The following is a 24,658-nucleotide window of genomic DNA, read 5'->3' as shown; positions in this document are numbered from 1 at the left end:
AACAGAAGAAAAAGGAAAGCCAAGCCCTATTGATGTCTACCTTTCTTGGAAAGTCTTATCTGGTGCTGTCAGACATGGCCTGCCGTGGCCTTATGTTCTTTACCCATCAGCAAGAGGCTTTTTTCATTTTTACAAGTGATTTTTTTTTTTTTACTTATAATCAGCATTTACCCAGCCGAAATGCCTTGCCCTCATTGCTGAACACACAAAATAGGTTCCCTGAAAAGACTGAATCTTTTCATTATGTAAGTTGTGATGATAAACAATAATTCTGTCTGGAGTAGAATAGTGTTTTTGAACATTTGGGGACAGCAACTTCTTTGTCTTATGAGCTATACATAAAGTACATAGCTTTGAAACTAATCAGTTTTGTAACTATTCTGTGTTTCCATATGAAACTTTGCTCTGTGACATTGAAAAGTACAGACTTCCCATTTTAGGGGAATGTAAAGAGATAATCTAATTTAGGATTGAGAATGTCATCTTAATTTTACATTTCTCATTTTACCAGGGTACTAAAGCTGGTGGAAAAGTCATGTTAACTTGCTTGAAGTATCTTTAATTTGCCAAGAGAATTTTTTGATGGTCAGGATAAAGAAAGGAAAGACTAAGAGATGTGAAATAGATTTTGCACACCAGTGGTGAGTTCCTAGGGAGAATTGCCAATCACATATTGTTCTGAGAAATGAGGATTCCTTCCTGGGAAAACTTGTTCTTGTGATTACAAATAATGGCTGATTAGTCCTCCAACCATCTTAACTCTAAAACAAAAAATCCCCAACTGCACTATTTTCCATGGAAAAGTATTCTACTTATTTCTTCAAGGATGAGTTGAATGTGAGTGATGATCGTTTTTCAACAAACATTTATTAAACTTTTAGTATGTGAAGCACTGCACTAGTCATTGAGGCCCATTATTCTAATCTATATGCATCATTTTATATATGGAAATCCAAAAGCCAGTTTAATCACCAGCTTTTTGCCAGTCTTCATTGTGTTCCCTTTGGGGAGCTAGGTAAGAAAAATATGTTGTTATAGAAAATAATTTATGTGATCAAAGGCCATAATTAGTCATTGTTGATTATGTAGATGTAATTCCATGAATGAGCAGGTTGATGTTTTTCATTTTAGTTGCTTATATAGAGAGCATAGGAGTAAGAGTTACATCTCTTGGATAGTCTAACTAAGTGCTTTTTAATTCTTTCCTTCCTCCCAATGTTGAGATGATTTAATCTATGATGATTTAATATGTCGGGAGTGGTAGTGTATACTTGCAGGTTTCACTTATGTTTTCATTTCATTTAGAAATATCTCTTCCTCTCTGGAGGCCCTGTGCACACACACCACCAAATGTACATTAAGTGATTATAGAGATAAATTTACAGAAACAAAGAAATCCATAGTTGAGGGGAAAGCCTCCTGTTTCCTTAGGTGGTGACCCACAGCAGGATACTTGGTGAGAAAATTATTCAGATCTGTTCCCCACTGCACATGGTTCATTTGAGATGTGTCCTGTATGTCCCCCCTCCACCCACTTAAGTCACATTTGAATTTCCTCTTTAGTATTTAGTGCTGTTTTCATAAAATATTGAGACAGTTAAACTACATACACTGTTCTGATTACTTGCTATTGACTTTTGAAATTACCATTATTTCTAGAAACAGTGGGAAAACTGAACTTTTAAGCCTCAAATGTTAGCTCCAAAAATAAAAGTGAGTTCAGTGTTACAGATTCTTTTCTGCTGTACTCTCGGTTTAGACTGTTCAGTCATCTCTCTGCTTATCCTCTATCTAGCCTGCTCTAGGCTCTGTTCAGTAGTATATAACCTCATAGTTAACCCTAGCCTGAAATGGTAACCCTGAAGGAAAGGATGAATACCATGAGGTGACCCAAGTTAAAGAAAAAAAAAAAGATGTATAACAGCTGAGATGTATCCTTCTCTGGCAGACTATACTCTTGCTGAGAAGTACATAGCTTCCTGAGGAGTATACATCTTTGAATCTGAAACCTTGTGTTTGCAATTGCTCATAGAATTTATAGCTAATGGGTTTCCTTTTCTAACTCCCCCATAATTCCCTGAAAGTGGATAATCCATAGATGTGGAAGGAAGCAGAATCAGGTGCTGCTTTGAATTTGGAGCCCTGATGTATTGTCTGATGAGGTAAAGTCATTTGTCTTTGCTGAATTATCCTTTATAAATTCAGAGATTCCTAGAAAATTAGATCAAGGAAGGGACTTTTAAGATATTCTTTTAGTCCACTCATTTTGCAGAAGTGGAAGCTGAGCCCCTGAGACTAGACTAGGAACCCTGGTTCCATGAAGGAAATTACTATTTGTGCTCTGGAGCCAGTTTCAGCTCTAGGCCTACCAGGTTTTTCTTTGGTTTACCACCCATTTGATTATGTGCATGAGAAAAAAAAGGGAGGGGGGATTGGATGTTGGTTTTGTTGAATATTTGAAGAAAAGTTGCTTGAGGTGGAATGAACCTTTTTCCTGTGCTCTGTGAAGAACCATTCTAGGAAGTATGAAAGACTTGATCTGTTTTAGAAATGAGAAAAAACAAAACTGCTCTGTGTGGTGTTAGCTATGTCTGTGCACTTCAGGACAGGTCTTTTTTTCATCATGACCTTTTTAATATAACCTGGAGAAATGAAGTCACCATGATGAGCAAGCCAAGAGACCTCTTCCCCACCCCCACTTATTCAAACTGGGGCTTTGAGTTTGGAGGAGTGGGCGGCTTCCAGGAATTAGGTGCTGGCCAGCCTCTGGCCTGGAATCCTGGATTCTGTGGAGTAGGAAAGTGCTCCCTGATTGGCAACAAACTTCTCCCACAGTGGTCTCTGGAAGTCCCCGCGTCAGGGAGCTGGGTCAAAGCTGCTAGAACATGACAGGACTGGATGGTGTCAGGTCACATACACATTGTCTGGCATTGGATGCTTAGGGAAGCTGACAAATTCTCTCTTTGCTTTCTTGTAATCAGCAGAAAATGAGTCTTTTGGGAGAAAGCTTTCCATTGAGTTATAGGGGACGAACTGCATGAAAGCCCAATCTTTCTTAATAGGAGATAAGAAACAGCCATTTTACAGAACCCAAAAGCAGCAGCAGCAGCCAGGGTAGCATGACCCTTAGGGCTTTTCCGGGAACATTGGTACTGGATAGCACCTCAGTCAGACAGAGAGCCACAGGATACAGGCCTCTAATTTCACTGTCCTGGAAGTCCTTGGCAAGTCAAGTCGTAGGTCTCATCAGAAAGGGAAGAAAACAGAACTTGGCTTTGGGCTTCTAATTAGGGCCAGGCGGGGAGTTTGGTGCCGGTTTTACCCCACAGAGCCCTGGCCTCACTCATTTCCCAAGCGCCCCATGCAGCTGGGCTCTTGGAATGGTTGTTACTAGCGCAGCCTAAGTTTGAGTTTTTCTCTGGTTGGTGGTGACCGGTATGCGGCAACTGGCCCTCGGAAATTTAACTTTGGGTTTTGGCCTCAAGAGTGCTTCAGGCTCTGACCTTCTTGACTCTTAAGGCTATTTGATCTTGATAAGTTAGTACGGGGCACGCAGAGACAGCGAGAGCTTCCCGGAGTTGGCCTTTGCTGGGATGAGCAAAGGCTTGTGCGATTAAGTTCTTTCTGCTTCCAGCCAGACCAGGCTGAAGACGACTTGGGCTCTTTCCTACCTTCGCTGAACTCACCCCGACCCGTCAGACCGACACGTCGCTCCCGTATGTCTCTTTTTTCCTTTTGGCCGATAACAGTTTAATCAAGAACGGAAGGTCCGCCGGAGGGGATCTTGGCTGAGGGAGGCGGCGAAGAAAGCGGCTGGTTAATTGATCATCTGCCTGAAAGACTTGATGAGACAGGATATGAAGAGGCGGAGAGGGGAGGACTGGCAGTTCCGAAGTGCTCCCCTCTCCTCCCCTCCCCTTCCCTCCCCCTTTCACTCCCTCCCTCTAGCTCCCCTATCGCCTGGTGGAGCCAACTTCAAATGCAGAGCCTTGGGCACTTTTAGGGAGTCTGGCAGTCATCAGCCCAAGGGGGAGCGACTGAGCTGCGGGACCTCAGCTTGAAGGGGAGGCTGAGGCGGGGACCCCCTGCGGAGCACGGTCCTGCGGAGACCATGCTTCGAGCCTGCTCTGCCTGAGTGGGGGGCCCTGAGGGGGACCCGGCTCCTAGAGAGCCCAATGGTGAGCGGGGACCCCATCTGAGGTTTGGGAGGTGGAATGGGTTTTGAAGGAAGGGGGCTGGGTTGAGGTTGGGGAATCAGGCTAATAGGTTCCGGTAGGAAGAGGCAGGAAACCTTGACTGTTTGAGGGGTCTAGAAAAAAGGACCCCTAGCTGGAACTTTGGGGCACTGAGATGCAGCCTGGAGAAAAGATGGACTCTGGTTGAGGTTTGACAGTTGAGAGCCCTTATAAGCACCCCAGGTTTTGTGTGTTTGAGGCCTGAGTATACTCCTTGGTGGACTAATCCCAAAAAAACAGGTTTGAGGAACTTGAGGTGAATTGGGAGAAATAGACTGTCTTTAATACTAGTCAGTTTTTCATTTCCTTTCCTGTTACCCTTCGGGAAACTCCCTACGATGGTTCCTGTAACCCAGCAGGAGCCCCAGGGCCCCTTTCCTGGCTAACAAATTGACTCGTGGAAGGTCTTGCAGGGGAGGAGAGGGGGTTGGGTACAGACTCAGACCCTGTCTGGGAATGGATTCTCTGGCCTCCAGGTTACAATGCAAACAGTGTATAGTGAAGCCTGGTGGGCTGGGAGGGGGATCTAAAGTACCTCTAGACTATAGGGATGCATGTGTTGTATGTCTGTGCTGAGGTGTGGGGAATACATAATTTGGGTGCACAGAGAAGAGGCACTCACAGGACCAGACTATACCCTTGGAATCCACTGGGGCTGCCCCCAACTGCCGACTGCCTCCCTCTGGGTGGGTTGAACAAAGAACCAGGACAGCTGTGTTCCTTTCTTCTCTCCTATATATAGCAGGCTCTCAAGGTCTGGTGTTTCTCATGAAAGAAATCTGTTCTACCTAACAGTCTAGAGCCTCAGCAGGATCTCACTGAGAACAGAGATTGCACATCCAAGATCACCTTATCCAGCACTTTGCTTTCAGGAAGCTTGCATTGTCCCCTCTCTAGGCAGATGGCCTGTTCTTCCCTATTTTCTTGTGGGAAACTTTGTCCAATTGTCCTAACATGGTTTCTCCAGAGGATCTGAATGCACTTGTGTAGTTGAGCTGGGTTTAACTTTTCTACAGAGGACCAGAAACATTCATCCTCTCACCCACTAACTCATTCCCACTGACCAAATTTTCCAACCTACCTGCTCTCTCATTCACCAAGGCATGCACTCAAAAATGTTCCTTCCCTTTCACCCAACTACTCATCTACTCACCCACTTGCTGCCTGTGCTCTTTGTCGTGGCACAAAGTCATGTCTCCTGAGGAAGCCTGAGGAGACCCATTTAGATCCTAATAGTAACCTTCCTGATCCCTAATTTCTGGAGGTAAGAGAGGACTCCTCCTTATGACCTCAGATGCCTGTAATCATTGAAAAGTTGAGGCACTGGTAGGTTGGGAGACTAGTTTAGAGGGGACTCAGGAGAAAGATGCTTCTCAGATGTTCTGGCTTTGGAGGTGGAGTGTTGGGAGGGGATCCTATTATTCTATTTGGCACCAAAGTGTATCCCATCTCCATTTTTCTTTTTCTTTTTTTTTTTTTAACTAGGCAATGGGGTTAAGTGAGTTGCCAAGGGTCACACAGCTAGTAAGTGTTATGTGTCTGAGGCCGGATTTGAACTTAGGTTCTCCTGACTCCAGGGCCGGTGCTCTATCCACTGCGCCGTGGCAGTCTGGTGTAGCATGGGTAATTCACAGGGTACAATGTATCCAGATTCCAATCTATCTCTGGAGTATTCCTTTTGAATTTCCCGGCATATTTCCAGTTTTTATTCTGTGGTCTAGGAGGGCCGGTATCTTAATGTTAATCCGGAAGTAATACTGATAATAAGTAGATCATGGAGAGGCAACTGAACAGCATCTCAGCAGAGACCTCAGTTGGATCTCACATTTGGGAACAGAGAGGATAATGATTTGGGGAGAGAGGGGAATGGCAGCTGAAGAACACATCCATGGATGTATACTCACATACTTCCCTGGTTGTTCTAGTGACCCTTGCACTTACCAGGCAGTGAGAGGAGAAGTACACGCAAGCGACTTCATCACTACCACCCTCCAAATTCTCCCAGAGCTGCAGGGTGGATGTGACAGGGGCTATCACTGTGAGTTTTCAGGGGATGGATGAGAGGATTCAGGATGCTATGACTGGGGAGGTATGACTGAGTGGAATGATGAATTGACTGTCACATGGACTTGGTGAGATGATCCACTGGCGGTGCTGGGCCCCACCTGGAGAGATGGAGGGTGGTGGTGGGAGAAGGTGAGATCAGAGAAGGGGCGAATTCTTCCAGGTGACTGGTGCTGGGGGCTGGATCACGGCCTCTATGAACCCCGAGACCCTGCTTCCACTCAGGTACTTGCCAAGCCTGCTTTCTGTATGCTGCTCCTGGCTATACTGGGCTCGGCTCTAGGGCGCGGCAGCAGGCGCAGGGACTGCAACGTGCCCGACGTGCTTCGGCATTACCGCGCGGTCATCTTCGAAGAGTTGCAGGCGGTGGTGAGCGAAACCCCGCCGGGACTGGCTTTTCTTGGGGAGGGACATGGGATGTGGGATCAGTAACTGTAGCCGGGGGGCTGCTCCTGGGAATGGGATGGGAGGGTCGCAAGAACGCCCTATTCAGGCTTGTTGGGGAGGGGGCAAGGGTCACTCCCTAAGTTCCTTCTTTGATTTTATCCAGAAAAACTTGATGGGCACTGGGGCTCTCAGGCGCCGGGGACGAGGGAGAGCAGGGGGCGCCTCCTGCCGGGCAGAAAAGGTAACTGGATGGGCCCCTTCTCATAGAAGGGTTCTTGCCCCACCCTATCAGTTTGAAAGGAGTTGGGACTCTTCCAGGACTGGGGCTGGAATGCGGGAGCAGGGGCGGAGCAGGGTTGACCGGGGCGAAACTAGACCCATCGCAGCTACAGTCTCTTTCTCCTTGCCCCCCAGGAACACCGCATCTTGATGTCTATCTCATCCATGGGACGGGCTCTGCGCAAGGCAGTGGCAGGGACCGGGGCTGGACCCGGACGCCGCCGCGGAGCCCTGGAGAAGGCCGTGTGGACAGTGGCCATGCACACTGAGGCAGTGACCCGAGAGTACTGCGGGACTCTGCATCAGGTCCGTCCCCGCCCCTCACTCCCAACCCAGGAAAGACCTTCTCCACTCAGAGCAGAGGTCGCAGTTAACTTTTGAGGAGCCTTCTTGTCCCTCAAAGGGTCATCTGGACAGGGATCCCTCACGGCTTTGCCCGCGATTTTTCCGGAGAACAGCGGTGTGGGGCTGCATGTAGGACAGGGATGAGGGTTGGGAGAAGGGGGGGGCACCAGGGGCTCCCGCTGACCCTCTCCTTGTCACTGTCCCCACTGTCAGCGAAGCCAGAAGCGGCTGAGCCAGGAGTGGCAGGAGCGGAAGCGGGGTCCGGAGATGGAGCCAGAGCTGAACCTGGAGCCGGCCCTTGCCCCGGGTCGGAGTCGGGGTCGGGGCCAGAGACGGCGTCTGTTGGGAGCCGTGGAACACTTGGCTGCCTGTTGGGAGAAATTGTTCTCTCTGCGCTCCCTGGCTTCGGCCGCCGGGAGCTACTAGGGAGAGGGAAGGGGGGGGGGGGGGGGGAGGCCCGTTGTGTGATCTCCTCCTTGCCCCGGGCCTCAGTCTCTGGGGCTTTCTGGGCTGTAGAAAGGGAAGGGTCGGCCCTATGTCTTCCCCCTACCATGTCTTCCCTCCTTTTACCAATGTTCTCCATAAGTGGCTGGATGTGTAGGCGGGAAGAGTGGAAAGGAAAATTCCCACTTTCTTCACTTCGGCGCCAAGGAGTCCTGGGTTGGGGGGGCGGCGATTTAAGGCTAAACAGGCCTTTTTTTTTTTACGTGTCACTATCCACTTCTATTCTCCTTCGGCTGAGTTCACCCCTTGAAGTGGGGTGAAGATGGAGGAATAGAGAGTCGGAGCAGCAATTTAGTGTCCCTGGAACTATATTAGCAATTTACGCTTTTGTATATTAACTGAATACAGGCAGAGGTGCGAGGGGAGGGGTCGGGGTGTGTGTGACAGCGGTGCGGGGAAGGTGAGGCGGTGCGAGTATGGTGCTAAAAGTGATATTTGTGGGGTTGACCTGTTTTAATGCACTTCCCCAACCCCACACTGGAGGCTTTTCTGGACCCACACCCTTTAGAGCCCACGCTAAAGCTGAACCTTTTTACTGTCTGGCGCTGGCAGCCCAGCCCAGCCAGCTATTCTCTCCAAAGATCTAGCCCTTGGCAAGGTCCACATTTCCCCCTCCAAGACCTCGGGGGGGGGGGGATGCTTGGACCGAGGAGCGTTGCCGAAGGGGTAAAGGACATTGGATAGTGACCAAGTGGCAGACTTAAAGACACAAAGCAGGAGCTGGGGCTTTTGGGACAATTTGAAGAAAATGAAGAATAACCTTTCTCAGGCCTTTCATCTTGTTAACTTGATAAATGTTATATGAACCTTCTTCCTCCACTACAAGAGTCCTTTCCCTGTTCCACCCGACGCTTGGGGTCCCAAGAGAAAATCGGTCTATAGTTGGGGGAATGCCTCACTGTTAGCCTGAGTGTGTGTCTGTCAGGCTCGGGTTTCCAGCTACTACTATGAAAATCCTTCCTCCTCTTCTCCATCCTCAACACTTCTGGGAAATAAATGGTATTTGGCTGTAACACCCGGATGTCACCGGGGCAATACTTATGTCAGGCTGGAATTGACCTATCCCTGCACTAACCTGTCCCAGGACTCACTTTTCTGGGCACTAACTTGCCTGAACACTGACTTGCTCAGGTATTCATCTGCCCAGGCACTGACCCTTCCAGACATTAATGTATCTAGTGGGAGTATCTGAGCTGGAGAAGAAGTATGCACAGTTCAATCTCATGGAGGGGAAATGACTGACCCTACTGGATTCTGCAGTCCAGACTATTCCATCCCATAGAGAAGGCAGTAGGGCCCTTATAATTCTGTTGAAAGGAAATAGAAGGATCAGGGGGCCTCAGTCCTGGGTCTGTTCACCAAGGAGAAAGAGGCCACTCCAAACCTGATCAATTCTCCTCTCTAGTTCTCCATAGTTACTGGTATGAAGGTGATAATTTTCAACCAGATGGATCCAGAGACCCTGCTGTCCTTAGAGGCTGTCTGGGGTGGTGAACAAGAACCAAGACTGGGGTTGAACAGCTAGGGGAACAACATCTGCTCAGTTACTCTGTCCTGGAATCAGATGCTAGGTTTGGACCATGCTGCAGCTTAGGCATTTACACTAGTCTGATCTGTTTTGCTCACACCATCTCTGGATTGACCTGAGCTTCCTTGTGACTCCTGCCATGCTCTGCCCCTCCCCCTTTTTATTCCTCCCATCCCAGCTTTCTGTGTTAAGCTTAGTCACAGGGTGTGGACTGCCCTAGTATCTCTGACTTCCCTCTTGGGTCGTTAGAATCCTAAGGGAAAGGGGCTCCTCTTCAACTATATACCTCAGGACTTCTCCTGAGTTTGAGAAGATTGGAGAATTGCAGATGGCCTGCGGAGACTCCATTTAATTCCTGCCTTCTATTATCGCCTTCTCACTTTAGTCTTGTTCCATGTCTTTCTCTCTCCCCTGCTGCAAAAGTCACTGTATCCCCTTACCAGGAAAACAAGACAAGCACAGAAAGGGGAGAGAGAGCTGAACCCCAAACCCTTTCTCCCAGAAGGCCACTTCTGAGGCCTGATACTAGTGATATTCAGTGAGGTTTTCTGGGCATAAACCCTCCCAATTCCCAGAAGCAAGTAAGGCTTTCCCACAGTGCAATAGGTATTAGTTATCCTTCAGATCCCCTCTTCCTATTCCAGGCAATTTGGTTTAATGAGGTCCCTTAGCAACCCAGGAAAATATCCTTTACACTAATAGGAAGTCTCTCCTAAGCCAAACTATCTTGGGCCACGCTTACCTGGATAGAATCTTCTGGACCAGCTCATCTGAGTGATGCTCTCTTGCATGGGGCTCATCTGGGTCCCTCAGCAACTTCTGAGAGAGAAGGTCTGCATAACCCTTCTTAGGCCCAATTCATTCCATTCCTACTCCTTTGGACCTAAACCAGAACAGTCTCCCAGCTGTTTCTAGTGGTCCCTGAGGTCTGAGGAAGTGGGAGGGATATTTTGATTTAATGCTGGTTCTGATATACAATACAGCGTATTTTCTGGTCCATATCTACATGTGCTGAGGCCACCAGGGGTCAGTATGGCCTGGGGTGGGCAAGCTGACCCCAGGGCCCCAGTTCCTCCCCCACAAAGCCTCCTCTCCTTGCGCTCGCTCTTCTTCTTTCTCAAGTCTTGGCTATGTTAGTGGCCAGCAGGGGGCAGACTTGGGTCACATTGGGCATTTTCTCCTTTAGGAGGCTCTGGGAGATGCTGGACTCGAGGATCCAAGGACTCCTTGCTTCCAGATCCTATGGCTTTGCAGACTTCAGGCTCCTTCCTGACCTTAGTCTTTATCTCCCCTCCTTTCCCCATTCCTTCCAGGTTTCCTTTCCTTCCCAGCTACATTTATGGGAAAAGGGTTGGACAGATGGAGAAAATTGGGACCTGACCTCCCAATGAGGGACATTCTGATGGGAATGGAGGTTAAGAATATCTTCTGAGGATGGAGTTGAGAGATTGCCACAGTTAACTACGATGTAGTGAGGTGCTGCTCCAAATTAAAAACTCCTGACCTTATGTGGGTTATAGACCAGTTAGGGAAAGGATGTACGGGGTCTGGTCTGACTTCCAAGCAATTATGGAACTACAGAATTTGATAGTTGGAAGGGACTTCTCTTTGGCCATCTAGTTCAACTCATACCTGGAAGGAAACCTCACTATAACATACCCAGTAAGTGGGCATCTAGCCTCTGCTTGAAGACCTCCATTGAAGGGGAACCCACCCCCTCTTGAGGCAACCCACTCCACTTTTGAACAGATCTAATTATTAGGAAGTTTTTCCTGACACCAACCTTACATTATCATCTTTGCAGCTTCCACCTTTCACTCATTTGTGTCCTCCTGGGCCAAGCAGAACAAGTCTGACCTATCTACTATGTAATAGCCCTTCAGCCTTTCCCAGATTTGGTGATGCTTTTTGCATTCACTAAGTCTCCCTTGTAGACTCAGTACAAGGTCAGGGGAAGTTTACAGGCAGCCAGGCTTGACATGGAAGGGGTTATGACTCACAGGATTCTGTTTCCTCTCCCCTCCAAACCAAAGGGGTTTCCAGGCCCATTTCCCAAGGGGGAGTATGTTTGCAAGTATGTTTATATGTGCCTGTCTGTGCATAGCCTTTTCTGTGTTCAACTCAACAAACATTTACTGATGGTTATGTGTACTGAGCCCTGCAGGGCACAGTTCTGAGCACTGTGGAGGGGACAAAAGAGTAAGAGGTAATTTATTTTTTGAGGTGATTTGTTGTGCTGTGTCTATAGTTCCTTGTCTATTTCTTGATTGGATGGAGAGGAAATTAGGCAAGCATACGAGTGGATCCATCATTCCCTGGGTCTGAGTGCTTCTACCTCTCACTGGTGAGGGACACAAGTTATCTATACGTTTTCATCCTGGATGATTCTTTTCCATACATACTCCATGAATTCTATTCAAGTGGATGGTGGATTTCCTTTGGTTCTTTTAATAGACAGTATACTGTACAGTGTTCAGGTTCTACTCCTATTACTCTTTACTACCCTGACTGTCCTAACTCATTTTCAGGTCATATATCTCTTTGATGATGCCTTATATATCACTTCTCAAACAAATAATTGTTGGTAGTACCGTTCCTTTATATGTCTCCATTGGTCTTTTAGATGGTTGACACTTTTTATTCTTCTGAGTGTGTTGTTCCATAATTCACAGTTGGATGATGAAAGGAAGGGAAAAATCATTTAATTAGCACCTGCTGTGTGCTAGGCACTGTGCTAAGTGCTATACAAATAATATCACTTTTGATCCTCATAGCAATCCTTTGAGTTAGGTTCTATTATTTTCCACATTTCAGATGAATAACTGAGTCAGAAAGAGATTAAGTGACTTGGCCAGGATCACATAGCTTGTAAGTGTCTGAAACCAGATTTGAACTTGGGTCTTCCTGACTCTGGGCCCAATGCCCTGGCCACTGTGCCATCTACTGCCAGTATTGATGTTGAAAAAAAATGGGGCAGCTTGTGATCATGAAAAGCCCAGAGCCACTTCCCAAATGTGACTAAACTGATCTTCCTTTTCTTTATGGGGCCATCATTCTCCATATGAACTGACTCTCCCATTGTTGGGAAAACCTCATCATCCTGTAAGATCCCATCAGCCTTGCTCCTTTGCCTCGTCACTACTCTATGGCCCTTTGATTAAAGGGTGGAGGAGCTCTGCTCTAAAATCTCCATTTAAGGAGGGAGCTCAGCTCAGACATCTCTTCATTTCTCATTTAGGTGCACTACTTTGGGACTTCTCTGGCTTCTCCACCATGCACCCCACCAGCCCCCCCCCCCTTTTAGCCTTTTGTGTGTTGTCTTCCCTCACTAGATTGTAAGCTCCTTGAAAGCAGCAACTTTCTTTTTTCTTATTTGTATTCCTAGTGCTTAGCATGGTTCAAGGGCACATGGTATATGCTTAATAAACGTTTATTGATTATTGACTGATGGGCTAACTCTTTGGTCTGCTCATCCAACTGCATGCCACAATCTGGATAATGTGCATTTTTTCATCCATTGGGTTTTTTTATTGTGAAGGGCTGGACTGATGTCTTTTGAGTAACCATGAACCTCACTGAGGTGACCCTGTGGTGTTCGGGGACTCAATGCAATCATTATAATATCATCTTCAAACAGGAACATCTGTACACTCTTACCTCATGTAGGGAATCCCTGGTCTATTTGCACTTTTCACAGAACATTTTCCATAACCCTAGAGAATAAATGACTTCCTGTTTTGTGCCTTGTTTTACGTTAATTTTCAGAGGATCATTAAACAAAGTTGTCTTTGTAGATGTTTGTAATGGACTCTTGCATGATCTTAACACTCGGGGGGGAACCTTTAAGGCAACACTTCGTCCTACCTAGTCAAATGCTTTTTTTGGAATCAACAAATAACAAACACAGAAAGACTTTGCATTCTTGACATCTCAAGCAGTTGTATGACTGTGAAGATGTGGGCTATTATAGACATGCACAAGCCTGTCTGTTCCCTTCTCGTGTTTTCATAAAGAATAACTTCAAAGATGATTACCATAATGATTTTATAGAGATGAAACAATAAGCATATTGGTTGGTAGGCGCCATTATCTTCTTAATTGCCTTTTTTGGGTACTATGGACTTATTGATTAAAACAAAATATCTTCCCTTCTTTTGCCAATATCTTGAAAGTTGATCCCTGATTGGCTATTAAAAATGTGTTTTCTCTAGCACGATTTTCCCCTGTGGATTTGGTCAGGTCTAGCTCCCGTTTCTGATTGCATCTTCTTTGCATCATTTATACTTCCTCAAATAGCACATTGAGTACTGAAGTGGAGGAGTCTGTAAGTGGTTTCATTGCCATCAATAACAGATATGTTTCATTTCACATCTATTTGTTCTCCTTCTTCATATATAAATTCACTTGGCATTATATGGCTTAGTTGAGTACCACACCAAGCTTTCTGTAGCAACATTTTCTTTCTGCATTTTGCTTTTTTTGTGAGGTGATACTGAATATAATCTGACATTGTGTGTAATGTTTTGCAAGTGAACTTATTCTTTAAGTATTTGTTGCCCTTTGCTTGGCAAGGAGATCTACTATTTGTTATCTAAGACAGTTTCTCAGCTCTTTTAGCATCCTCATTGTGGCAATTGTTCATCAGATAAAATTTCCTTAAGAAATGGTGATAGGCACAGCAGCAGTCATTATTTTTACTTTGGTCTATTTCCTATTTTGGGGAGTCAACAGCTTATACAAATTAGAATCACTATAATTGCATGCTGTATTGTCTTGTTTTTATCTTGTGTTTTTGTATTTGGTATTTGGTATTTACCCTGCCCTTCACAGTAACTATTCATTGATTTGAATGTACACAGGCAGCTAATTTGTAAACAACTCCCACGTCAGTAACAGGTTGTTTCCTGTCCATTGTTATCAATAATTTCATTTGGTGATGTCGCCTTGTCCTCAGCACGTCCATTGCTTCCAGATTATCTTCTCAAAGAAATATCCATGATATATAGACATAAGGCTTATGAGTAATCAACAAGTCTTTGGCCACTGTCATTTCTTAAGCCTTAACCATATTTTCCCACATGTTTTTTGCTATTCTTCCATGTGCATTGGAAATCACCAAGTTCTAAATCTCAAGGTGTAGATTGTCTTGATTTAGAGGATATTGTCAAATTATTTGTAGAATTCCTCTCTTTCTTCATCCTCTGCAGCAGATGTTGGCACATAAGCTGCAGTTGTCCTCAAGGTGGCTTTTTTGCTTAAGCTTAAGATGAAGACTGCATGGTAACATGATGAAGTGCCCTGTGAAGTGATGTTTGTTGTTGTCTTGGGAGCATGTTGGGGACATATTCACAACTCTTTTATAGGGTCTACTGAGGAGAATCTGTGAACCAGCCTTCCATGGGCTATAACTTATTTGCTTTCTAGACATTTATAGGAAAAATATCCACATGGATGTGATTAGTAGTTGTGATCAGTAATTCATCCACTTGGTAAAGATCTCACATTTAGATGATCCACAGGTAAATCAATGTTTGTAGGTGGTTAAAAATTGTGTAATTCTTAGCATCCTGTCTCCTTTTCTGCCAAAACCCTGGAGAAATTGTAGAAATAGAAAGGAACTAAAAAGGACTAAAGATTGTATTATATTTTTGTCTGTTTTGTGGAGTGCTGTGTCCAAGTAATTCACCATTCAGAGCAGTTAACTTTTGAAGGATGAACCCTTCTAGGCTGTTCCTTTGGAAGAATATACATATTTTATCTCCCCCATTAGATTTTTAAGCTCCTTAAGAGTAGAGACCTGTTTAAAATAAAAAAAAAACAAATTTTTTTTGCCTTTTGTTGTATCCCAAGTGCTAAGTACTGTGCCTGGAACATAGTAGGAGCTTAGTAATGTTTGTTAACTGACTTTGGCATTTACTTAATGTCCCCGAGACTATATATAAAGCTTTTCCAGCTTAATAGGTATTGCCAGAGCTTGTACTGACATAGCTTCATAGAACACAGTGTTCTAGATTTTCCTAAAGAAGTTTAAAAAATGGGCAGAACCTCTCCCCCCCCCAAACTTCCATGAAACCAGGACAAGTTCTGATAAAAGTAAACTTGAGACTATAGAAAGGGCTAGTGAGTTTGTTCTAGAGAGCCAAAGTGAATCGTTCCCAAATCAGAAGAGTGGAGGATATTTGGAGTTGGAAGACATCATTCTCTTCTGGGACCATAAAGAAGCTGACCACTTCCAGCCTAGTGAGCATCGTGAAACCCAAGCTACATTTTGGGAACTTTACTTAAAGGTTAGGCCAAAAGTCCTAAGTAATATCCAGGCTATAGAAATGGGTAGTTTTCTTCTAATGACCTTCCTTTGGTTTGATATTTATGAAGCTATATATTCCTTAGAAAACCCTCCTCTTGTAGAAAGAGAGGAGAAGAAGAGAGGGAGTAGATGTTAGAACTGGGCCTCTTATTATAGTGCAATATCAGAAGAAAGGGAGCAGGATAATTAGGGATTGGCTGAGGCAGATCTCTGAATCCAGATAGCCAAAGAGGTTCAAAGGTCATAGAGGTCAGAAGATGTGATGTCTCAAATTGAAGTTCAGGATCTGAAAATGTTTAGTAAGTGGTGAAAGTCCTGGGGCCAGGGTAAGGATCCTTTAGATTGTCTCCAAGGATATATTGGAATCCACAGGAAGTTGAGCCAGATCAACAAAACCTGAGGATGGGGGTGGGGGGGGGGGGGGGGGGGGTGGGGGGGTGGTATTTCACAGTAATTCTGCTCTCACTGAGCTCACAGGCCAGTAGGAGCAATTAGGCATGGACATAAATATCTGTAATGCAAGGAAATATGTGATAAAGACTATAACAGAGGGACAGAATGTTGTAGGACTCCAGAGGAGGAAGAGGGCACTGCCAGCTTGGGGGTGTGTGGGAAAAGCTCCATGGAGGAGGTGGAATATAAGTTAGACCTTGGAGATCCAGGGATGAGGGAAGGGTGAAGAGAAGGAGGGAATCCATTCCAGGCTAGAGTGTAAGCAAAGGCAAGGCTAGAAAAACACCAGGACCTTTGGGGGATGGTTTGTCTGTAGAATAAGACACTGGAGGAAGAACAGCCTAACATAAGGCTAGAATGGTAGGATGGGGGAAGGTCATCGAGGACCTTGAATGCTAGGCTCTTGTTTGGCAGCAGGGAGTCACTGAACACTTGTGAACAGAGGAATACCATTCACTTAGTCATCATTCTTTAAATATTTATTTAACAGCCTACTATAGGCTAAAATATAAAGGGTCATATATTCAATACTGGAGGAGATGCAAAGATGGATAAGATAGGATCCCTGCTCACAGGGATCTCAGTCTAGTAGTGCTGTCTATACACTAGGAAGACTATACTGGCAGCTGTGTGAAGGATGAAATGGAAAGGGTGAGGAGTTCTTAACCAAGGTCCTGGTAATAGGAATAGAGAGGAAGGGGTAGAATGGGAGGTATTATCAAACCCTATGCACAGGTTTTGGTTCATCTTCTCTGTTTCACAAGGTTTGATCCTCCATCCCTGTCACCATTCTTAGGCTCTGAGTCACCCTGTCCATACAGGATTTAGTAACTAATCAGGTGGGGGGGGGGTTAAGGAGAGGAAATTATCAAAGATGACCCTGAGTTTTTGAACTTGTGTAACTAGAAGGATGGTGGTGCCCTTAACAGAAGTTGGAAAGTTGGGAGGTGGCGGCCATATTTTGGGAAGAATGTGTATGTTTTCCATGCGTGTGACTGTACGTTCATCTCTCTGTCCCTGTGTGTATGTGTGCATTCTCATGTGGGGTGATCATGGGAAAAAAAGAGGGAAGGGGAGGGGCCTTGGAAGGACAAAGCCAAAGATGGAATGAGATCTAGGGGGAACCTCTAGGGCTTTAGGTGAATTCAGAGCAAAAACAACCGGAAAAAGGAAATTGGCGAAAAGAGGAAACAGAAATAACTCAGAGCTGCCCTGGGCCATCTCAGGGATAGCAAGCTGCTTCCTCCATTTCTGGGAGGGTCTAGTTCCCTATCCTCCTCTCTTAACCAAGTTACTCTTCACTCACAGGTTCTGGTGCCTCCAGGGTTGGCTGGGGAAGAGACTGGGGTTGGTTTGAACTGCGCCATGGCCATAGTGAGAGGAATAATCAGATCTGAACACAGCTTCCTCAGAGAGCTTGAAAAAGGGGGAAAAACCAATTGATCAAAGTTAACCAACACAGCTGATGTGTCTGACAGGATATACTGTGTCTCCTGCTTCTATAATGAAAGGGAGGTGGTTTGACAGGGGTTAATTGCTACCCTCCAAGTCCCACCCCATCTAGAAGACTTAACACCTCTTCTCCATGCCCCCCACACGGGGTCTTATGTCCTTCCTCCATTCATAGGGTCTTGTTCCACTATTCCTAAAGGATATTGTCCACCCCCTCCAAATCACAGACTTTGGCTACCCTTCCCCCACGGGATCTGGTTCTCCACCCTGCCCTCTACTTAGTGTCTAGTCCTCCTCCCATTTACAAGATCTGTCCTTCCCTCCCCTTTTTTGGGGTTTAGCTCCAAGTGTCTCACTCATGGGCATAGGGCAGAATGTGGCCTCCTGTCACCCTATTTCCCTGGTTCTAGGGGAGGACAGTTGTCAAGACTGATTGTCACCTCCCCATCCCACCCCCCAGCCAGCCTGAAGCCGCTATGTATCTCTGCCAAGTGTCATTTGTCAAGCGTCAGATGCAAAGGACAGTGTCAAAGTCCAGTAACTCTTGTTTCTTCTTCTGAAGTGATACCTCACTCCTGGGGGAATCCTCCTCCTCTCTCCCACATTTGTATCTTTATCCTGCTTAGGGATGAGTGGGGCCTGCACTGGAATGGCACCCATCTATACATTATCATGTGCCATGAAAATGCTATCCAGGATGGGTGAGTCCCTGAGGTGGAGTGGGCAAAAATTCAGCTTCCCTCTCTCCCTCCCTCCTTCTCTCCCTTTCTCCTTCCTCCAAGGCTTGAAGTCACAACCAGAGTCTCAGGCTCTTTTTAAAGCTCTTCACCTCTAAGTTAATGGGAGGACAGAGTGAGGGCCATGGCACAGATAATGTCAAGCAAAGAATAATCTCAAGTTTATTTTTGTATGGGGACATTGTTGGCAACTCTACTGCAGGTTAATCCTCTGACTGTGCTCAGGCCTAATCAAGTGTGTTTGCTTTCTGAGTACAGACTAACTCTATAGTATCCACCTTTAGAGGGCTCAGGGTGAGGACAGGGGCCCTTTGACTTAGGTCCTTGTAAAGAAAGAGGCATCTCTGGTGACCTTTGGGGATGAATTGGGTGACTAATTGTTTTCTTTTTCTTTTTTTTTTCCTGGATGATGGGAAGAGCTATCTGTGACATTGTGTGATGATATTTCCTTCCTCTCTCGGTGGGAGAGGTAGGGACAGAGTTTAATTAGTGAGTGAGTCAGTGGGGAATATATGGGTGGAGAATTAGAGATGGATACCTAGAGCCTTCCCCATTGGCTAATATTTGGTGCAATTTTCTACAATAGACAAATGAGTGCTATCTGAGACTTTTGCTAGAATGATGATGATGATGATGATGACGATGATGTGTGTGTGTTGGTAGTGGGGGAGTTTTAAAAATCACGATGGGTTAGAACTCCACAATGGACCAGTGAAATTGAAGTGAGCCATAGGGTTCTCCAACCTACATTGGATCATTTTTTTCTATCTTTGTGTATAGCCTTGGGTGGAGAGAATACTAGATTTGGAGTCAGAGGACCTAGATTTGAGTCCTAGTTCTGCTACTAATTAACTTTATGCTATAGGGCAAGTTGAATGACACCTCTGTTTCCTCATCTGTAAAATGGGACTAATGATAAGTACATCATGAATCAAGTGAGGCATAACACAGGGAGATATATCCTTACTGCAGATATTTGGCATTGTCCTGTACAAAGTCCGAATGTAAGAGTAAGTCTCTATAGATAGTAAGTTTTTCCAGATATTCCTGTGTGCAGATACCAGTGCGCTGATCTCAGTAAACCCTCAAAGAACCATAGAGCCTCTTTTATGAAATCCAGGACCTACTCAAGAGATTAGTTCCCACAGGAAGCAGCTAGGTAGTGCCATAGTGCACTGACCTGGAGTCCTGAAGACCTAAGTTCAAATCCAGCCTCAGACACTAGCCATGTGATCCTGGGCAAATCACTTAGCCTCACTGTGTCTTGATTTCCACAACTGCAAAATGGGGAACCATAATAGCACCTACTTCCCAAGGTTACTGTGAGGATCAGATGAGATAATGTTTGTAAAAGGGCCTTGCAAACCTTAGATTGCTATAAAAATGTTAGCTATTTTAATTTTTATTATTATCACCCATACAGGAAGAACCAAGTAGAAAAGGAACACCTATTTTGTCCAGAGTATGACCTACAGTTGAATGGATAACCCACAGAGTTAGTCCATTAGTATAATATGTGGGACAGGTATTGAAGATGGTTAATGAGCTGGTCCTAGAACAGAGGCAGCTCAGTGGTGCAGTGGATAGAGCACTGGGCCTGGAGTCATATTCCTGAGTTCAAATCTAGTCTCAGACACTTACTAGCAGAATGACCCTGGGCAAGTCACTTAACCCTGTTTGCCTTCATTTCTTCATCTGAGCTGGAGAAGGAAAGGGCAAACAGTATCTCTATTTAAAAAAAAACCCAAAAAGGGGTCACGAAGAGTTGGACACAACTGAAAAATGTCTGAACAACAACAATTGAACCTTGAACTGAGTTGGAGGAAGAGAATGGATTAGATTATACAGCTCTCAGTGACCTTAAACTGCTCACTCACTGATTCCAATGTGCTTTTTAAGAAGCACTAATATTCTCCGAGTGATGTTAGATGGCTGGGGAGCACCATATGGAGCTACAATGTCTGAAGGACCACAACTATGGGTGACCTGAAGAGTGCAAACAGGACAAAGCATATTACCAACAATGACTTATTAATAAGAAGTGGCAGGTAGGATGTCATCAAGGGCATCTGTATGTGATCAGAAAAGGAGACAAGCTGGTCATGTGTTAAGAGCTTGGTTTAATAAATGAATTACTCACAGGCTTACAAATTAGTTATCTAGAAAATATTAAAAAGCCCAGAGGAAGTTCTCCATTCATTAGGTAAATCCTCTATGGAGGATTTCTAGGAGGACATGGGTGAGGATTGTGCAGGATGAGAAGAATGAATAGACAGATAAAGTATTTATTAAGTCCTTACTATCTGCCAGGCACTGTGCTGTTATATTCATACAAATACAAGCAAACAATGCAGTCCCTGACTTCAAGGGGTTTATATTTTAGTGGGGGAAGACAACCTATAAAGGGGAGATAGAGAGCAGGGGGCACGGCACTATTCTTGAGTCTGCATGATTTGGGGCTAGTGTTGGAGCAGTGAGGTGGAGGGTCCTGGGCAAGATAAGGCAATAGCTCATCTGTCAGAGCCCCATAGGGTTCACTGGTCATAGTCCAAATTTGTGGTGGAGAAGTACTAGAGATGAAGGCTGAAGGAGAAGCAGCATGGTTCAGGGCCACTGGAATGGAAATGAGTTGCCATCTGCATTGGGAAAGAGAATGCTCATATCAATGAGGTCCCCGATCCATTCTTCAATGCCTACCTTACAGGGCTGAGGTGAGAGAAATGCTTTATAACCTTAAAGAAATTGGACATGGTGGTACATGCCTATAGTCTCTAATACTGATGAGGCTGGGGCTGAGGCTGTTAGATGGCTTGAACCAAGCAATCTGAGTTATAGTAGAATTATAGCTTATATATGTAATATAATATATATATATAATATAATATATATAATATATAATATAATATATACAATATATAATATATAACACATATAATATATAATATAATATATAATATATTATATATATATAGCTTATATATATTATAGACTGGGTTTCCTTGCTAAATCTGGCACCAATACAGTGAGTCCCGGGAGCAAGAATGGGTTAGGGCACCAGGCTGCCTAAGGTGGGGTCAACCAGGCCAGGTCATAATGGAACAAGTCCAAGCTTTCATGCCAAACAGCAGTGGGGTTAGGCCTGTGAGTAGCTGCAGCATTTCCAGCTTGGGAGAGATAGACTCAGTCTCAACCCTCCCTCTTCCCCCCCCAAAAAAACCTGCCCACATACAAATACACAAAAAAACCCTTAAGAAAACTTAAAATGAGTTTTTTATGGTTATTATCATATATACTTGAAGATCAGAAACACTGATTGATACTTTTGTACACTATGCTGTCCTTTGTGGTTAAATCCACTGTAAAATACATGTAGTCTGAATTGTGTGGAGAAGGGGCTGCTAAAAGAGAAAGGTGGAGTGCTTTTGGAGAGAGTGTGTCCTAGAATGATGGCAATAGCACAAACCAATTACAAGGCAGCCAAGGGTGGGGAATGGCAGATCTCTGAGCCCAGAGAACTCAGGGGCAGAGTGGCTGGCTAGGAAGACAAACTGGTACCCAGGAGCTGGTACCCAGTTTTAAAAAGTAGTGATTATACAGAGGAAAGGCTTGGCCCAGGAATAGTTTTCTTTAGGGAGGGACAAGCTCTTCCCTTCAGAAGATGGAGTGCTTCAGTGAGCCGAAGGCTGGGGATTCTCTTACAGTACCCTCTCCTGTTACCCTATTGGATCAGGGTTAGGGGAGGATGGGAAGTGATCTCAACAGTGGCTCATCCCATGAGTGTCTTCCCTCCCCTACAGTCCTCATGCCTCAGTTTCTCCCTTGGAGCAGCTTCTACTTGGGATGAAGTCAAAGAAGAGCCTTGAATATTTCCCCCATCATTCAGATGTGTGTTTGTTTGTATGTGTGTGGCAGAGCTCAAATAATAGTGTGTATGGGTTGGGAGGATATATTCCTACTCTATACAGATTAAGAGAATATTATCCCCTCCCCAACCCCATGAGGGTTATGCAGTGGTGGGGAGAGAATAGGTCAATCTCAGCATGTCTCCTTCAGGAGCCACTGCTGGATTTCTTTTAGACCTCAGGTTTGTGCCCCTGAAATTGGCCTGAAGCTGCTCAACAGCTGTTGGCAGCTGCAACCCTCCCCGCAAGACTGCCCTCACATCTGGCCAAGCCCTGTTCTGCCAGGGACCCTCACTTCCCTCCCAGCTCCTGGCTGAGATCAAAGGCTGAGTGGGGGTTACCACCCCCTCCCCACACTTCTAAAAGGTTCAAACAGAAACCACAGGGTCTCAGGGGGGCCCTGAGGAGGCCTCAAGATCAGAGTCTTTGCGTTGTATTGGACATATGTTGGCAGGAATGGGGGCTAGGGCACTTTGGGGAGGGGCACAGAGATGAAACCATGCACAACATGTGACTGAACCCTTATGATCCTGGAGATGAGGTGGTGGTACTAGAGTGAAGGGGGAGGATAGGGGGATGAACTGGCTATTAAGATGTCTCCTTTCATATTCTCCTTCCCCCAACCTCTTGAGTTTCTTTTTGTAGTAGTTCAAGTGATTCCTTACTCCACTTTGTTCCTATCCTTGCTAGGGCTGGAACAGGGCCTCTGACTAGTGAGGGGTTAATAGTAGTGTAAGAAGGCATGTCCTATGTATCCTTTGAGGGGAAAGAGGAATATATGAGCCTGAGTCCCCAAACTCCTGGTATGAGGGGATAGGGTTTTCTACCTAGCCTTTTCCTGCTTTTCTTGACTCAGTAGTGTGTGTGTGTGTGTGTGTGTGTGTGTGTGTGTGTGTGGTGAGGGATGTAGTGGGGGTGTTTCCTTGAGCTGGGGACTCTAGTGTTTTCCTTTGTTATCAGATTCTCATGTCCTTTTTAATCTAGGGATGCTTAATTTTTACCTCTTAGCATACACATGTATACTAACTTCAACAGATCCCTGATCCTGAGCCTCAAACTTTCAGTTGTCGCAGGACAGGGCCCCCAGAGGTTATTTTCCCAAAACTTGCTTCTAGGTATGTGTATATTCTACTTCAAGTGTATGTATATTTAACTCTTCCAGATATGTATTAAGGGAAGCCTTTCTGGATCTCTTAGCTCAATTAAGCCCCTCCTGGTTGGGAAGTCTTTACTGCCATGTTACAGCCAATGTCCTTTCTCTAGCTGCAATTTCAGCTCCTTCCTTCTGTCTTGACCTCATGTAGATGGAGAGAGGAGCTTGTGAAAAATTAGATCTCATGGACAACTTTCCAAGGATTTCAGCTTCTCCTTGGAGCATACCCAGTGAACTTTTCACTTCAGCCCCCAGGACTTTCACCCTACACTCCTTTCTAAACCTTCTCTGATCACTGAACCCCACACCCTCCACCCAATCTAGGCAGTGGAGACCCCTGACCTTTTTGGCCCCTAACTCTATTTGACTTCCTGGGTTGAGAGATCTGCTACACACTAATCCTGATTACCTGCCCCCCCCAACTCTGCCACTCTAAATACTTTTTTGTTGCTACTTCTGTCCCTATACTCTTCACAAAACAGTGTATTTTTAGAGTTTATTCACAAGGGCAAAGAGAACATGTGAATTCAGAAATAGTCTAGGGAAATGTCATTTAAATGTTTGAATCAATTACTCAATAAAATATTTATTAAGAACCTATTATGTGCCAGAAAAATACCCAGTCCCAGGTTAGTTGGTACTTAAACATCTTAAGCTAGATATAATTCTCTAGATTGGGTTTAGCCTGTCTCTAGGTTTGCCTATCCCACCCCAAAGATAGCTTACATCTATTAGTCTATTGCACAATTCCATTTAACTCTTTAGTCAATAGGGAAGTTTCCTCATTGCATGATGGATTTGGGGATGTTCCTTATAAATTCCCATTTAATCACTTGCTATCTAGATTCCTCTTCAACCCCTAGGAAAATTTAGAACACAAGTCACTCTCAAAATTCACAAAAAACATTTCATTACATCCTAGAATGTCTGTGGACTTTCTCTTTTTCCAGACTGGCTTTCGGGGAAACCCCTAAGCTCAGGAAGCAAGCCATTCCCCAACTGACCCATTCCTGACCTCTTTATTTTAGATGGGCACATTTATCAGGTATGTGGCTGAAGATCCCTGTAGGAAGAAAGGAGAGGTTAGAACTGCATCAGATGAAATGATTCAAGAGGACTCCTGCTTCTAATAACTCCTATGACCAGATACATGTTTAGGATTATGGGGGAAGACCTAGAGTATCTCTAGCCCACTTGCCATTCCCAGGAGGAAGTCCATACAAAGGAAGAGGCAATCTTGAGTCCTGGGCCTGGTACCTATGGGATAGCACCCACTCAGAGGTATGCTTGGTCAAGGATAAATGTCCAGAGA

General features: G+C 45.1%; 1 protein-coding gene across 3 annotated transcripts; it reads left to right on the top strand.

Moving 5' to 3' along the window:
- The first annotated feature begins 2,933 nt into the window (after positions 1-2,933).
- CUNH20orf204 (chromosome unknown C20orf204 homolog) lies at positions 2,934-8,633 on the top strand. 3 transcript variants are annotated; one of them, XM_027848310.1, is made up of 5 exons: positions 2,934-4,178; positions 6,525-6,668; positions 6,850-6,927; positions 7,101-7,271; positions 7,524-8,633. In XM_027848310.1, exons 1-5 carry the CDS (start codon positions 4,176-4,178, stop codon positions 7,734-7,736), a joined length of 609 nt encoding a protein of 202 aa, XP_027704111.1. In that variant the 5' UTR covers positions 2,934-4,175; the 3' UTR covers positions 7,737-8,633. The 3 variants fall into 3 exon arrangements, with proteins under 3 accessions (XP_027704111.1, XP_027704121.1, XP_027704127.1); XM_027848320.1 differs by having other exon boundaries at positions 4,148-4,178; positions 6,161-6,668; XM_027848326.1 differs by lacking the exon at positions 2,934-4,178 and adding an exon at positions 6,033-6,273.
- The last annotated feature ends 16,025 nt before the right edge of the window (positions 8,634-24,658 follow it).

This window comes from Vombatus ursinus, unplaced genomic scaffold (assembly GCF_900497805.2).
Source record: "Vombatus ursinus unplaced genomic scaffold, bare-nosed wombat genome assembly UNPS02000580.1, whole genome shotgun sequence".
NCBI classification, from domain to species: domain Eukaryota; kingdom Metazoa; phylum Chordata; class Mammalia; order Diprotodontia; family Vombatidae; genus Vombatus; species Vombatus ursinus.
Note: the sequence above shows the minus strand (reverse complement) of the source record. Positions and strands in the feature narration are given on the sequence as shown.

What these genes read in the sequence shown, in the direction of transcription:
- CUNH20orf204 (XM_027848310.1), top strand. An exon ending in CCTCCTGCCGGGCAGAAAAG is followed by an intron (nt 6,928 to 7,100) that starts GTAACTGGATGG and finishes CTTGCCCCCCAG; the next exon opens with GAACACCGCATCTTGATGTC. An exon ending in ACTGCGGGACTCTGCATCAG is followed by an intron (nt 7,272 to 7,523) that starts GTCCGTCCCCGC and finishes CCCCACTGTCAG; the next exon opens with CGAAGCCAGAAGCGGCTGAG.